General features: G+C 42.1%; 1 protein-coding gene across 1 annotated transcript in view; it reads right to left on the reverse strand.

Annotated features, from left to right (window-relative positions):
* Window positions 1–10562, reverse strand: part of LOC149280585 (very long chain fatty acid elongase 6-like) — a 32936-nt gene extending 22374 nt beyond the window's left edge. The window contains exon 1 of the mRNA XM_089500347.1: window positions 10465–10562. Within this exon, the coding sequence (XP_089356473.1) occupies window positions 10465–10562 (98 nt within the window). The remainder of the gene's footprint in view (window positions 1–10464) is intronic.
* Window positions 10563–14486: the final 3924 nt, after the last annotated feature.

A 14486-nucleotide genomic window follows, 5' to 3' on the forward strand; every position in this document is an offset into this window, starting at 1 on the left:
GTTAATGGGGTGTTTAGGGTTAATTTAGGGACAGTTATGGTTAATAGGGTGTTTAGGGTTAATTTAGGAGCAGCTGTGGTTAATGGGGTGTTTGGGGTTAATTTGAGGCAGTTTTGGTTAATGGTATGTTTAGGGTTAATTTAGGGGATGCTGTGGTTGATGGGGTCTTTAGGGTTAATTTAGGGGCAGTTATGGTTAATGGGGTGTTTAGGGTTAATTTAATGAGGACTGAGGGTTAATTTTATTAATTTATTAAAGTTAACTTAAGGTGCAGTTATGGTTATCAGTGCAATATGGATAGAGGTCAATTTCTGGATCGCTGATACATGTTATGTATGCCAGTGTTGTCACAATGTAATATTTAATTTTGGTAAAATAAATACTTTTTTTTCTCTTTACTTTTTCTTTGTGGGAAGAGTGCGAAACACTTACCTGGGAATTTCTTTTTCTTGTCACTTTTGGGTAGCATGTAGTAGGAGAAAAAGTGCCACCTATCCAGGTAGGGCAGAAAATTACCGCCTTTGCTTGATTATAAGACGACCCCCCATAATTTGAATATTAATTTAGAAAAAAGAGCCTGAATATAAGACTACCCTATAGGAAAAAATGTTTTACTAGTAAATATTACCGTATAAAATATCCCTTGTCTTATTATCTCAAATAGAGGTCTGATGACAAGACTAAGATCCAGATCCCCCACAGCGCTGCAGGGGACCTGGATCCTTCTCTCTGGCAGCCTTTGATGCTGCCGGCACTTCCTCTGGGGGCTTCTATGACGGAGCGCCGGCATCACATGACCTTTTGGAGCTCAACCATTAGAAGCCCGGGCGGAATTGTCGGCAGCAGCGGGGGTTGTCTGTGCGCATCCCGCACCCAGTGAACGTTTGCGGGATGCACACACACAAGCTCCACTGCTGCTCAGTTTTTAATCAATATGAAAAAATAGTTTACATGTGAATTAATATTTACTAATAACTTTTTTCCTATAGGGTAGTCTTATATTCAGGTTGTTTCTCCCCCCCCTAAATTAATATTTATATTTTGGGGGGGGGCATCTTATAATAAACTATTTTTTGCCATCCTGCCCACACGTTATGCACAGTGGCGACTCTAGAAACAATATATAGGGGGGGGCACACAAGATACCACAGTCAAACTGGGGGGGCATTCATAATTTCCAAAAGTAATGTGCTATGGAATTATACTTTTGTTATTGGGCTAAAATAATACTTGATCATTCAACATGGGAAGCCTGAAGCCACAATTGAGTGCGACCTTGAAATAAATATTATAACACAATAAATAACTTTTCCACTAAATGATTTCAGGGCCTTGAACGTTTTGTCCCCTGAAGTCACTACAACTTCAGGAGGGCATTTTATCTCTGGATAAATATAAATTAAATAATTCCTACTGTAAGTTAAGTGCCGGGAAACAGATGACCAAACACACACACCAACACAGGCTCTGTCACACCAACACTCAGACACACACACCAGGACAGGCTCTGCGACACAGACACCCACACACATCAAGACAGGCTCTGCCACACCCACATCCAAACACACACACACAAGGACAGGCTCTGACACACTGACACCCAAACACACACCCTAGGACAGGCTCTGCCACACTGACAACTGAACACACACACCAGGACAGGCTCTGCCACACCAACACCCAAACACACACCAGGACAGGCTCTGCCACACCAACACCTACACACACACACCCGAGGACAGGCTCTGCTACACTGATAACCAAAAACACACAAACAGCAGGACACAATCTACGTCACAGACGTCTACATCAGGATGGATTTTTCACACTGCATTGTCGTTTATACCCCCTTTAGTGTTTTTGCCCCTTGTGTATTGATGCCTCTGCTGCCCATATATATATTAATATTAGCCCCAGTTGCCGATAGCAGGTATAGATCAACACATTAACACACAAACCAAGCTTTACATGTATAGATCAACTGATATTCACTTGTGATCTCAGCACTGAAGGTATATATCAAATAAACAGAATCAGACATACAAATCCTGTATTTGCAGGTATAGATCAAATAAATACATGGAAACAGCATTGCAGGTATTAATCAACTGAATAAGACATACAAACACTGTATTTGCAGGTATACATAAATAATGTATGGAAATATATAGATATGGCTCTACAGAATAACGCAAAAACCCAGCTTTGCAGGCATAGATCAACTGGAATTCACATAAAAACACGTCATTAAAAGGTATATTTAAAACCCCCTAAATTACAGGCATAGATCACAAGTTGCGTCCACACTGCCCACACAGCAATCACACTCCTATCATACCAAGGCAACCAGTAAATGCTGGTACCTAGGCAAGATGGGACTGTGCTTGCTGTGATTGCTGTTAGCAATCACACTCCTATCATGCCAGGTCAGCCAGTACATGATGGTACAGGGTGGCTGTAAGTGATGTGTGGACCCCATACTGCTGGCAGCATCAATACACAAGGGGGCAGCTAGCTAGGTTTCAGCATGTACTGGCTGACTTGGCATGATAGGAGTGTGATTGCTAACAGCAATCAAAGTCCCATTATGCCTACAATTGCCCCCCCTTGCCCCCCTGTAGCGACGCCACTGGTTATGCACATCTGCCCACAATTATGCACATCTTGCCACTCTGTCTCCCAAATACGCATCATACCCCCTTATATGCCACTCTGCCGCCCAGATATGCCTTATACCCCCTATATGCCGGTGGACATCTGTGTGATGCGTGTAGACAACCTCCTCTTCCGCCGATGCTTCTATGACTGTGCACTGGAAGGACTCATAGGAGCCCAAGTGGAAGTGCCGGCAGCAGCGGAGATTGTATGCACGCATCGCGCAGACATTAACCGGCTGCCAGAGGGGAGGATCCAGGACCCCTTCAGCACTGTGAGGGATCCTCCCCTCTGGCAGCCGGTTAATGTCTGTGTGATGCGCGCAGACAACCTCCGCTTCTGCCGGCACTTCCGCTGTGGCTTCAATGATGGAGCACCAGAAGGTCATGTCACGTCGGGGCATGGTCATAGAAGCCCCAGCAGAAGTGCCGGCAGCAGCGGAGGTTGTCTGCACGCATTGCGCAGATGTCCACTGGCTGCCATAGAGGAGGAACCAGGTCCCCTGCAGCCCTAGGGGGATCTGGATCTTAATCTTATAGTCAGACCTTTATTTGAGCTCAGATTATAAAAGGAACTCGAATATAAGACGAGCGGCATTTTTCAGAGTACCTCATCCTTATCCCCAGTGAATAACAAAGCAAAACTTAAATACAAAATGTTACTAGGGTGGGTATTGTGTTACAGGGAGATCGTAATGTGAGAATTTTTTGTTTCCATGTCATTCCTGGTAGCATGTAGTAGGAGATACAACAAAGCAACAGGGAGGAAACAAAATAACTGACAGCAGAAATGTCAGCTAAAGAAGACAGAAATAGTTTAGCACATTCTTCCAAAACTGCTGCCTTACCAAACCAGATTATAGACATGCCAGCTGCTTCTGCCCAAGATTTAACAAAGTCCCATTAGCATGAGTACATTGGTCAGGAGAAGGTTCCTTTCCAGCCCATGTAAACTTTAGACAAAACAGTTGGGGCGCAGAACATAAAAGGGGAAATAAAAATAAAAATAATAGTGCAATATTGCAATCAGACACTAGATGAAGTGTATAGCAAATAAATCCACTCACAAACGTTCAACATGTATCCACAAATTTCAGTGTAAAATTGTGTTTAATTGCTTCATAAAATCTGGAAGACAAACAGACTAAAATGGTGTGGTATCTCAGGTATGTTGGAATAAGGAATCAGGATACACTTACAGTTATGTCTGGCACAGTATCGATTTCTCTGCGCACATAAGCATGTAAAGTCCCAAAGTCCATCAAAGTCCGAAGTAGTCCAACAAAAACGCTTGTCCTAAAGTGGCTATCTTCTACTTTCTGCCAAAAATACACAATAATTTAACTGCTCCTCCAGGGAGACCAAACATTAGCGGCATCAATTCATTAACAATTCATTCACAATACGTAGGGTCCTTCCTCCAAAAATTATGTACCTCAGGTCCCTTCATATGTAAGGGATACTAAACATTTTACAACATACGGAATGGTCCCCAGAGTATCTCTGGGCCACAATAGACGTGTCTTCCTTGTACACGGTTATTCCTCACAGTTCGGTGGGTTTACAGGCTATACATAAAGTGTTAGAACGAGACAAGAATATGGATCCTCTACAGAACCAGGTTATTTTAGAATGTATAGAATTTATTTTACAACACAATTATTTCTGGTTCGAAGATCAGTTTTATTTACAGCTTTGTGGCACCGCGATGGGGACCAGATTCGCACTCAGTTACGCCAACTTATATGTGGCGGATTGGGAAGCAGAGTCCATATGGTCCAACAACCCTTTTTTGGCAAATCTGGTCTGGCGCCGCTACATAGATGACATCCTTATTATCTCAACCTATTTATGTCCCACATGAATGCTAACCACCACAATCTCCAGTTTACCTCCTGTAGTAATAAAAATTAAATCAACTTTTTAGATCTTAGATATATACATGGAAATAAAATACACTCCAGAACCTATTTCAAACCTACAGATGGAAATGGTTTCATTGACTATTCCAGTTGTCACCACCCAAGCTGGCTGCGAAATATACCAAAAGGCCAAGTGGCCCGCATTCGCAGAAACTGCACAGATGAAAGATTTCATAGCTCAGAGTGAACAATTATTAGCTAGATTTGTAGAGAGGAGCTATCCACAAGAACTGCTAGACAGAAGTTTTAAATCCATAAAAGAGAGAGATGATCTCCTAGGTAGCAAAAAACCTCAAACCAATGAAACCTTTGATTTCGCCTTCTTAACAAAATATAACGATAAGGCATTCGTAATTAAAAAAGCTATGCAAAAATGTTGGCCTATTTTAAAGCAAGACTGTGTCCTAAAAGACCACTTACCTGAAAAACAACATTATTTACAGAAAAACTGAGAACCTTAAATCTATTCTAGCCCCCAGTACTCTACCTACGGTGCCACAAAGCTGTAAATAAAACCAGGGTCCAGGACACACCAGAGAATGCATCAGAGATCGATACTGTGCCAGACATATCCTGATTCCTTAATCCATCATACCTGAGATACCACACCATTTTAGTCTGTTTGTCTTTCAGATTTTATGAAGCGATTAAGCACAATTTTACACTGAAATTTATGGATGGGCTTGACATTATCACTTCGTTTGTGAGTGGATTTATTTGCTATACACTCCATCTAGTGTCTGATTGCAATATTGCACTTTTTATTTCCCCTTATGTTCTGCGCCCCAACTGTTTTGTATATTGATGTTCCCACACTTGGAGAAATAGTGTTATTTGGGAAGCTGCGAACAAAAGGGAAGGATTATTATTATATCACTATATTCACCCATGACCTTTGGGGTTTCTTTTCTTTATTCCATATAAACTTTAGAATCAGCAACATAATACAACTTGCAATAATGGTCATTAACTAGGGTCTTCAAAGGTAATCTGGACAATTTCTACAGGAAGTTGACCTATATAAATAAATGTCAAACATCTGCATACATCTAACCCGTAGAGTCATTCTTTGGATTTGGGACAACACTGACAAATAATCTGGTTCAGAGAGTGGAATACTTGAGACACCACAAACTGGAGGTATGGTTCTTAATGTAGAGGGCTAGGAATCTCTCTCTCTCTCCTAGCAGCAGAAAGAACTATGAGTGAAGCAGTCTTATGAGGAATCTAACAGATACTTCTTGCAGAGATTCAAAACTGTGTCAAGAGTTGCTTAAAGAACCCATTCTTAAAGATTAAATACTAGTATGGTCAATGGAAAAGGGACTAGTGTAGTATCTACTAGTGAAATCCCTTCTGAAAGACATCTGATATTTAGCTGACAGAAACATCACATATAGTACCTCCCCCGGGTTAGCCCCCCCATATTAATTTTTTTTACAAAAGATCATGGCAATATGTAAATAGGCAATATTAACAATCTTTTTCAGGGGGGGCTAACCCGTAGCCAGCCCCCCCTCAACAAAAATTTCAACAAAATGTTACTGATTATGATAGCTCTACGTTAGATCAGGTTTGATCAGACAAAATTTTTGTTAGATCTAGTCTAATTACTGAGATATTGCATATTTAATGAGGGGGGCTGGCCCCCCCTCAACTGAAATTTTGATTTTTTTAATGGATCTTGGTAGATATTCATTAGATCAGGTTAGATCAACTGTTTTTTTCGTTAGATCTACCACGCAGGAGGCGGTATTCACAATCCTATTTTGTGTGCGGGGGATGGGTATACATACGGTCTGGCCCCCCTCAACTGAAATTTGGATTTTTTTTTTAATGGATCTTGGTAGATATTCGTTAGATCAGGTTAGATCAACAGTTTTTTTCGTTAGATCTACCACGCAGGAGGCGGTATTCACAATCCTATTTTGTGTGCGGGTAAGGGTATACATAGGGTCTGGCCCCCCTCAACTGAAATTCGGATTTTTTTTTATGGATCTTGGTAGATATTGCATTAAATATGCAATATCTCAGTAATTAGACTAGATCTAACAAAAATTTTGTCTGATCAAACCTGATCTAACGTAGAGCTATCATAATCAGTAACATTTTGTTGAAATTTTTGTTGAGGGGGGGCTGGCTACGGGTTAGCCCCCCCTGAAAAAGATTGTTAATATTGCCTATTTTAGAGTAGATCTAACGAAAAAAACTGTTGATCAAACCTGATCTAACAAGGATCTAACAAATGCCATGATCTTTTGTAAAAAAATTTAATATGGGGGGGCTAACCCGGGGGAGGTCATATAGTCAATGTTGATCAGTACAGCAGGACAGTGCTTAGATGAGCATTGGTATCATCCGATTTAGATCCAGCACATGTCAAAACTTAACCACTTGCAGGGAAATGGCCATATACAGAACAGAGTTTCTGCTGAGAAAACCTGTCTTGAAATTGTCTGAGCTCTATTTAAACTTAGTTTCATGCACGACACGTGATTCTGACCTCTCCTTTGCCGTTCCCTGGCAGTACGCACAGTGATTTATGCTGAGGGCCAGGAAAGGACATGTCCCGGCGCTCGGCATCAACTGCCACTGAACAGCGATAAGGAGCACAGAAGCCAAGCTCTGGCATTAACGACATTGCGCTCAAGTAATGTTGGGATAGTTAGAGAGAGATCTGTGATCTCCCCAACCCATACTACCTAACTGTGCGAGGGACAGCCCTGAACCCCCCCTCTAACCCACTAAGCTCTAAGAGGGAAAAGAGGAACTAAGCACTGTCTTTTCTGGACAAAGGTAGAGCCCGGCAGGACAGCAGGATTCAAGACCACAGCCCTGACAGCATTCTCCGGGGTCCAGGACACACCAGAGAATGCATAGTGCACATAGCCCTACATGACCGTGCGCAGTAAGCCTTCCCAGTGACTTAAGAGATGGTGGTGCGGGAAGCTTGAGAGAGAAGGCTACCGCACATGCACAGCAGCAAATACTTCTCAAGTTCCGCTCCTGATGTCTTGATTTGCCAGGGGAAGGTGTGCCAACTGGCTCATTGGGCAGCCACCGCCTCTACATTTGACAGAACCAGACTGATTGCGCCCTTAGTGTCCAAATTCGGTGTGGGGGCAAAAAATAACCTAGTGGGAGCAATTGCCCCATGTAGTGAGGTCTATCGCAGGCAGGAGGCCTGCAGAGGTAAGCAAGCCTAGGTAGATCCAGGCAGGAGGCCAGTCGGAAAAAGGTAGGCAATAGGCCGGCAGAGGTAGGCAGGCCCAGGGCAGGAGGAGTGTGATGGAACTCTCAATCATTGGGGCCCCTGGAGAGGCCTGAGAGCCAGCCTCCTCCCTACCGACTATGGGCCCTGGCCTTGTAAAGACTTCTGTGTGTAGGCACAGGGGTCCGTTTGTACTGATTTTTCCCCTGGTACAGGTTTTTCCATATTTCCTAAATATTAGAGACTCTGAGGACTGTGGAGTGCTGATATTGATTTGGGATTGTTCCTGTACCTTGCCAACACAGATGATGTTTTGGAATTATTTATTGTATGTCAACTTTTCCCTGTGTCTCCCCATGTTTTCAGCTACCCCCAGAAGTATATTATCTTATCACTTGCTGAGGGGATTATGTCTGGCAGACAGCCAGGTTGCAACCAGGAAGTGTCAAGTTATTTCCCCATACCTCCCCCCATTGTATTCCACTATGTTGAAAATTAATTTATGTCTGTATTAAAAACCCCATGCATTAAGCTAGTGATTTGGGTGACTGGAGAGTTGGTGCTTTGGAGTGTGCCCATATACAGTTCTAGGAAACAAGAAAGCAGCTATTGACGGAGGTACCCAGTCAGGGTACCCAGTCGGGAGTTTTATAATTTTCTGTCCTACTTGGATAGGTGGAACTATCTCTCCTACTATATGCTACGTGAAAAACGTTTCTCTTGTTTTCCCTCTGATCTTCCCTGCAGTGATCACGCTGAGCAGCAAACAAGTCTCTGTGGCCTTGCATTGCTGATTGCAATGTGGGCGATTGGCCAGCAGGGGAGCAATCAGAGATCCCAGCAGGGTCTACATAGGACATGCTGGGTGTATCCTGTCCTCCTGTGGCGTTCCACTGGATGTCAGCAGTGAGGTTTACCGGAAGGAAATGCCCTATCATACAATTGGAGTACCGGCGATACATGTGAACGGTTCATAGGGTACTAAACTTTTGTTTGTTTTGGAATGACTTGTCTAGCATTAATTGACCATCTAGGTACATATTTGGTATTAAAATATATGTTATCTAGGAATTAGAAAAAAAAAATCCATACGGCCAAATATATGTTTTTCGCAAGATAATTATCTATTACTACAGGTCTCGACAAATCCCAGGCGCCAGGTCCCCATGGCGCCTAGGTGTTTGTGAGCCAAACCTATAATTGTGTCCAGATCCCCCATGGCACTGCAGGGGACTTGGATCCTCCTTTCCGGCAGCAGCGGACATCTGTGCGATGCAGACAACCCTGCTGCCGGCCGCTCCACCCACCCTCCTCACTGAACGGGGCTGTCACCGCCCACGAAGGTCCCTGAGTCGCGCTGGCCAGCTGACTCAATTCTATTTCGGATAAACGATTCAAAATAGAAGTGAGTCAGCCGGCGCCGCTCAATAACTTTTGTGGGCGGCACCAGCGCTGCTCAATGACCTTTGTGGGTGGTGCCAGCCCAGTTCCATGAGGAGGATGGGTGGAGCCACTGGCAGGGTTGTCTGCAACGCACAGATGTTTGACAGCGGGAATCCAACAGAGTGCACATCGGGGTCTTCGGTCAGGTAAGCTGAAGTAACTGGGGGCATGCTTGACAGTGGGAGGCTGGGAAAAAGATGGCTATGGGAGACTGGGGGCAGAGGCAAGCTCTGTCCCCAATTTCCTATAGGCATCTTTGTCACTAAATAGCTTCCCATAGTCTCATGTTTAGTGACAAAGATGCCTATGGGAGACCGGGGGCGAATTCTGTCCCCAGTTTCCCATAGGCATCTTTGTCACTAAACCTGGGACTATGGGTGAGCTATTTAGTGACAAAGATGCCTATGGGAAACTGGGGACAGAGTTAATTAATGGGATTCATTAATGGTAATTAAAAGTATGCACTGGTGCTTTTTAGTGTGAGTGCAGGGCAAAGTGCTGGGGCAAAGTGAGGGCTAGGGTAAAGTGTGAGTGCTAGTATGATTATTGGGGGGTGTAATTTTAGATTAACTTGAAGGGAATTGCACATTTCTAGGTGTATTAAAGTTAACTTACTTTCAAGGCTACTTCCCTAATCCCTGCACCTCTATTGTGTATTCACCGTCGTTGTATGTGCTATGAGATTAGTCTGATGCAAATGAATGAGAATTGTAAGCTTTCTCATGAATGTTCGGTTGATGAAACACAACAGGTTCTAAGGCTACGGTTCAGACAGAAAACTTTAATAAAAGTAATTGGTTACAGTATTGGTCCCAACAGGGTGCTCATTTTAAAGAACATTCAAGTTACATACAAAGAGAAATTCAGGAGGGGTGTAGGACAATCAGCAAGCGTGTTCTATTGGTTTATTGGTTGTTATGGAAACTACACAACATTTCACAAACAAAGTGTGTGTGTGTATATATATATATATATATATATATATATATATATGGTATATAGCACCCCGGCTTATTCTTTCAGTAAGATAAAAACTCGATAAACTTGATACCTAGTAAGAGCACTGTGTAAACAAAGAAGTTAATCTTACAACACTGTATCATAGTCCTATATTACTTGCTGTGGACAATTTCCAAAGATACACTATATACTCCTGTTGCTTCGCGCTATATATATATATATATTTTAACATAACAGATTAGCAACCTCAATGCCACTTCATCACATCACTTACCAGTTCTCCTGCATCCACCGGATGGCCCTCTCGTCATCAAAGCGTCTTTCGAAGTCATATTCTTGCAGAAGGACCGCAGACACATTGTGCTCCTCCATGTGTGCCAGTGGATCTTATTACTCTAATTTTATCAGTAGTAGTTAACTCACATGTGCACACCTGCTGCGCTATCGAAAGGATGACTTCAGACTAGCACAGAGAAGCCGGTTCAACCAGTCAGGTATATGCCACGCCCATTTGACACTCCTAGCCCTGCAACAGCCAAACCTGTGTGTCGAGAATTGGAGAACTTTTAGAATCACTGGCAACGTGTGTATTTGTGTGTATATATATATATATATATATATGTGCAGGGCCGGCCCGACAATGGAGCCGAGTGGGGCAACCGCTCCAGGCGGCACTTTGCCGCCCCAAGCCCTTTTTTTTTTTTTTAAAGCGAAAGAGAGAGAAAGGGGCGCCGAGTGGTTTTCGTTTACCAAGCTGTCAGTACCCGCTCGGCGCCCCTCTCTCTCTCCTCTGCGGCGAGTCTCCCTGTTCGGTCGATTTCCGGCGCTCAGCATTACAAGCCGGCACCGAGACCGAACAGGGAGACTCGCTGCAGGACTGCTGAAAGGTAAGTATAAGAAGGGGGGGGGCGGCAAGGAGGGAGGGAGAGGAAGGGTAGATAGGTGGGGGCGGCAGGGACGGAGGGAGAGGAAGGGTAGATAAGGGGGGGCGGCATTTTAAAATTCGCCCCAGGCGGCATTTTGCCTTGGGCCGGCCCTGTATATGTGTGTTTATATATATATATATATATAACACATTATATGGATTTATGTTTTAGCCTGCTGTTCTGTTACCTGGCTTAGTACCTAATTGCAAACCTATGCGATGTCTCCACCAGTAGGTTAGAAGAAGTTTATTGCCATATTTTATATTATTCAGTGGTTGTACCTGTTTAGTAATTTATATGAATACATCTCATGTACCTCGTAAATTGTGTGTTGCACCCATTGTAAATCATTAAGTAAATCTTATAGTAAAACACAGTGACCTATGTCCTGCTAATTCCTGTTTCTTAGTAACAGACATTGCATGTGTTTGTGTGGTACTAGTGGGCGGAAATTTCAAACATTTGACACTCAAAACTATTGCCTCAGGACAAATGGCTAAACTACTAATCACTTGAAGAGACACTGTGTCTAGTGTCAGTTACAACCTGTTGTTGGGATGGACATTTTAATAGAAAGACAGTCAAGCCAACCTTTGCATTCTATTATGTTTAATTAGGGATTACTCTAGCCTTGGTGCATACCTCCCAACATTTTAAAATGTGAAAGAGGACACTTTAAAAAAAAAAAAAAATCTCTTGCACTTTAAAATGTTGCGCTTGCATCGCCACTTAAAACACGCTTTATTTTTGTCAGCACAGTCAGCATATTAAAAATAACCAACACATTGAATTGAATTCCTATAAGGCTCAGCCAAACCTACGACTTCCATGATGCTGGCTGAGCGTCATGGGAAGTGCAGCAACAGAAAAGCTGCAGATGCTAGCTGTGAACTAAAATTCCTGTGACTCTCAGCCAGCCAGGTGTCTACCATAATGCTGGATGAGCATCATTGGAAGAGTAGTCCACAGCAGCAGAGATTTTTTTTAAATTAAAAAAGGCTAATGTTCGCCTCCCTCCTAGGACCCCTACACACTGCCTTTACACACACCTACCCATAAACACACATATACACGTACACATATACACATACACTGCCCTCACACAAATATACACGTACACTGCCTTCACACACATATACACCTACACTGCCTGCACACACACATACTCGCACACCTTACACGCACACATATACACGTACACTGCCCTTACATGCACACAAATACTTGTACACTGCCCTTACACACGCACATATACACTGCACTTACACACACACACATACATTGCCCTTACACACATATACATGTACACTGCCCTTTGATTTTGGAATCAAAACATTTGCTACTGCAAACATTTTTAGATGAAAAAGTTCCATTTTATTCAGTGGAACAAAACCGTGATCACATAATTCTTCACGATACTCTTGTAAGAAACTTTTATTTCTTTATTAATTGATGTAAACTATTTTTTCATATTTAATAAAAGCTATGATTGAGAAATTTTTGTTTTTTGTTTTTATTTATCATGCGACAGAGTGGCATATAGGTGGGGTATAAGGCATTTCTGGAGGCAGAGTGACATCAGTGGCGACTCTAGAAACAATATATAGGGGGGGCACACAAGATACCACAGTCAAACTGGGGGGGGGGGCATTAATAATTTCCAACATTAAATCATACCACTGAAAACACACACATATATATATATATATATATATATATTGCCAAAAGTAATGTGCTATGGAATGATACTTTTGTTATTGGACAATACAATACTTGATCATTCAACATGGGAAGCCTGAAGCCACAATTTAGTAAGACTAATCCTTGAAATCCTTTAAACAACACAATACCTTAACGTTTGCACTAAATGATTTCAGGGCCTAATATTAGATCCTGCTGCTGATATATATATATTAGCCCCTGCTGCCCAAATATATTAATATTAGCCCCAGTTGCCAATATATATATTAATATTAGTCCCTGCTGCCGATATATATATATAAATATATATATATAAATATTAGACCCTGCTGCCAATAGCAGGTATAGATCAACACATAAACACACAAACCCAGCTTTGCATGTATAGATCAATTGAAATTCACTTGTGATCTCAGCACGGAAGGTATATATCAAATAAACAGAATCAGACATACAAATCCTGTATTTGCAGGTATACAATAATAATATATGAAATTTAGCATTGCAGGTAGAGATCATATCAACACATGGAAACAGCATTGCAGGTATTAATCAACTGAACAAGACATATAAACCCTGTATTTGCAGGTATACATAAATAATGTATGGAAACATAGCATAGCAGATATGGATCTACAGAAGAACACACAAACCAAGCTTTGCAGGTACAGATCAATTGGAATTCACATAAAAACACGGCATTAAAGGTATATTTAAAACCCCCTAAATTACAGGGCTAGATCACAGGTTGCACACCCCAACCACACTGCCCACATAGAACCTGGCCAGTTGCCATCTTTGTCCCATATACACCCTGCCTGTGCCATCTTGGTCCCCAAGGCTCAAACATCCTGCTAGTGCCATCTCTGCCCTTCCACAATTATACATCTATGATACACACAATCACATTAACTCATGCTCTCCCTCATTCAGACAAATCATCCACATATTAACTCATGCTCTCCCTCATTCAGACAATTCATCCATTTTAAGAAACTACACCCCTTGGAGCTTCAAATGAGGGGCTACATGTATTTCTAGGACAAAAGTTGAGTGCACAAATAATTATGGAATATGTCGCTTTGGCTTGAAAATATGTTTTTTCTAACCATAACGACATGTTCATTTGTGTCTTGCGCACTCCAGGTTTGTACTAGAAACACATGCAGCCCCTCATTTGATGCACCAAGGGATGTCGTTTTTGTAAATGTGTACTTTTTGTGCCATAATTTAACTTCCTACATGAGCAGTAATGCCACGTCAAGGCTTCAACCCTTATTACTGATCATTCACACGCCTTTCATATCTCCATTCACTCGCAGAAGCACACACCATTCTTTCCCGTTACAATCCCAAAGAAATGATGGTAAAGGGAGAAAAAAAAAAATCACTTTTACAGCAAAAATAAGTTTTGCAGTAAAAATGCAATGCCCTCCAGGGATGATATGGTTACTCACGTACCGCACAGGCTAAATGGCTGATTTTAATAATATTTGCAGTTCATCAGGATTTCAAAAATTGCCTCCCTCTACCGTTGGCTAAATTTAAAACAAAGGGATCATGGGATTAAAAATTCCCATTTTTAAAAAGGGAATGTGACTTTTTATAGCTATATGATCACTGTGGTAACATTGGCTACCACAGTGATCATTTAGCTAGAATACTTAAA

This window comes from Sceloporus occidentalis, unplaced genomic scaffold (assembly GCF_023333645.1).
Source record: "Sceloporus occidentalis isolate IW3139 unplaced genomic scaffold, rSceOcc1.0.p SCAF_152, whole genome shotgun sequence".
In the NCBI taxonomy this organism is placed as follows: Eukaryota; Metazoa; Chordata; class Lepidosauria; order Squamata; family Phrynosomatidae; genus Sceloporus; species Sceloporus occidentalis.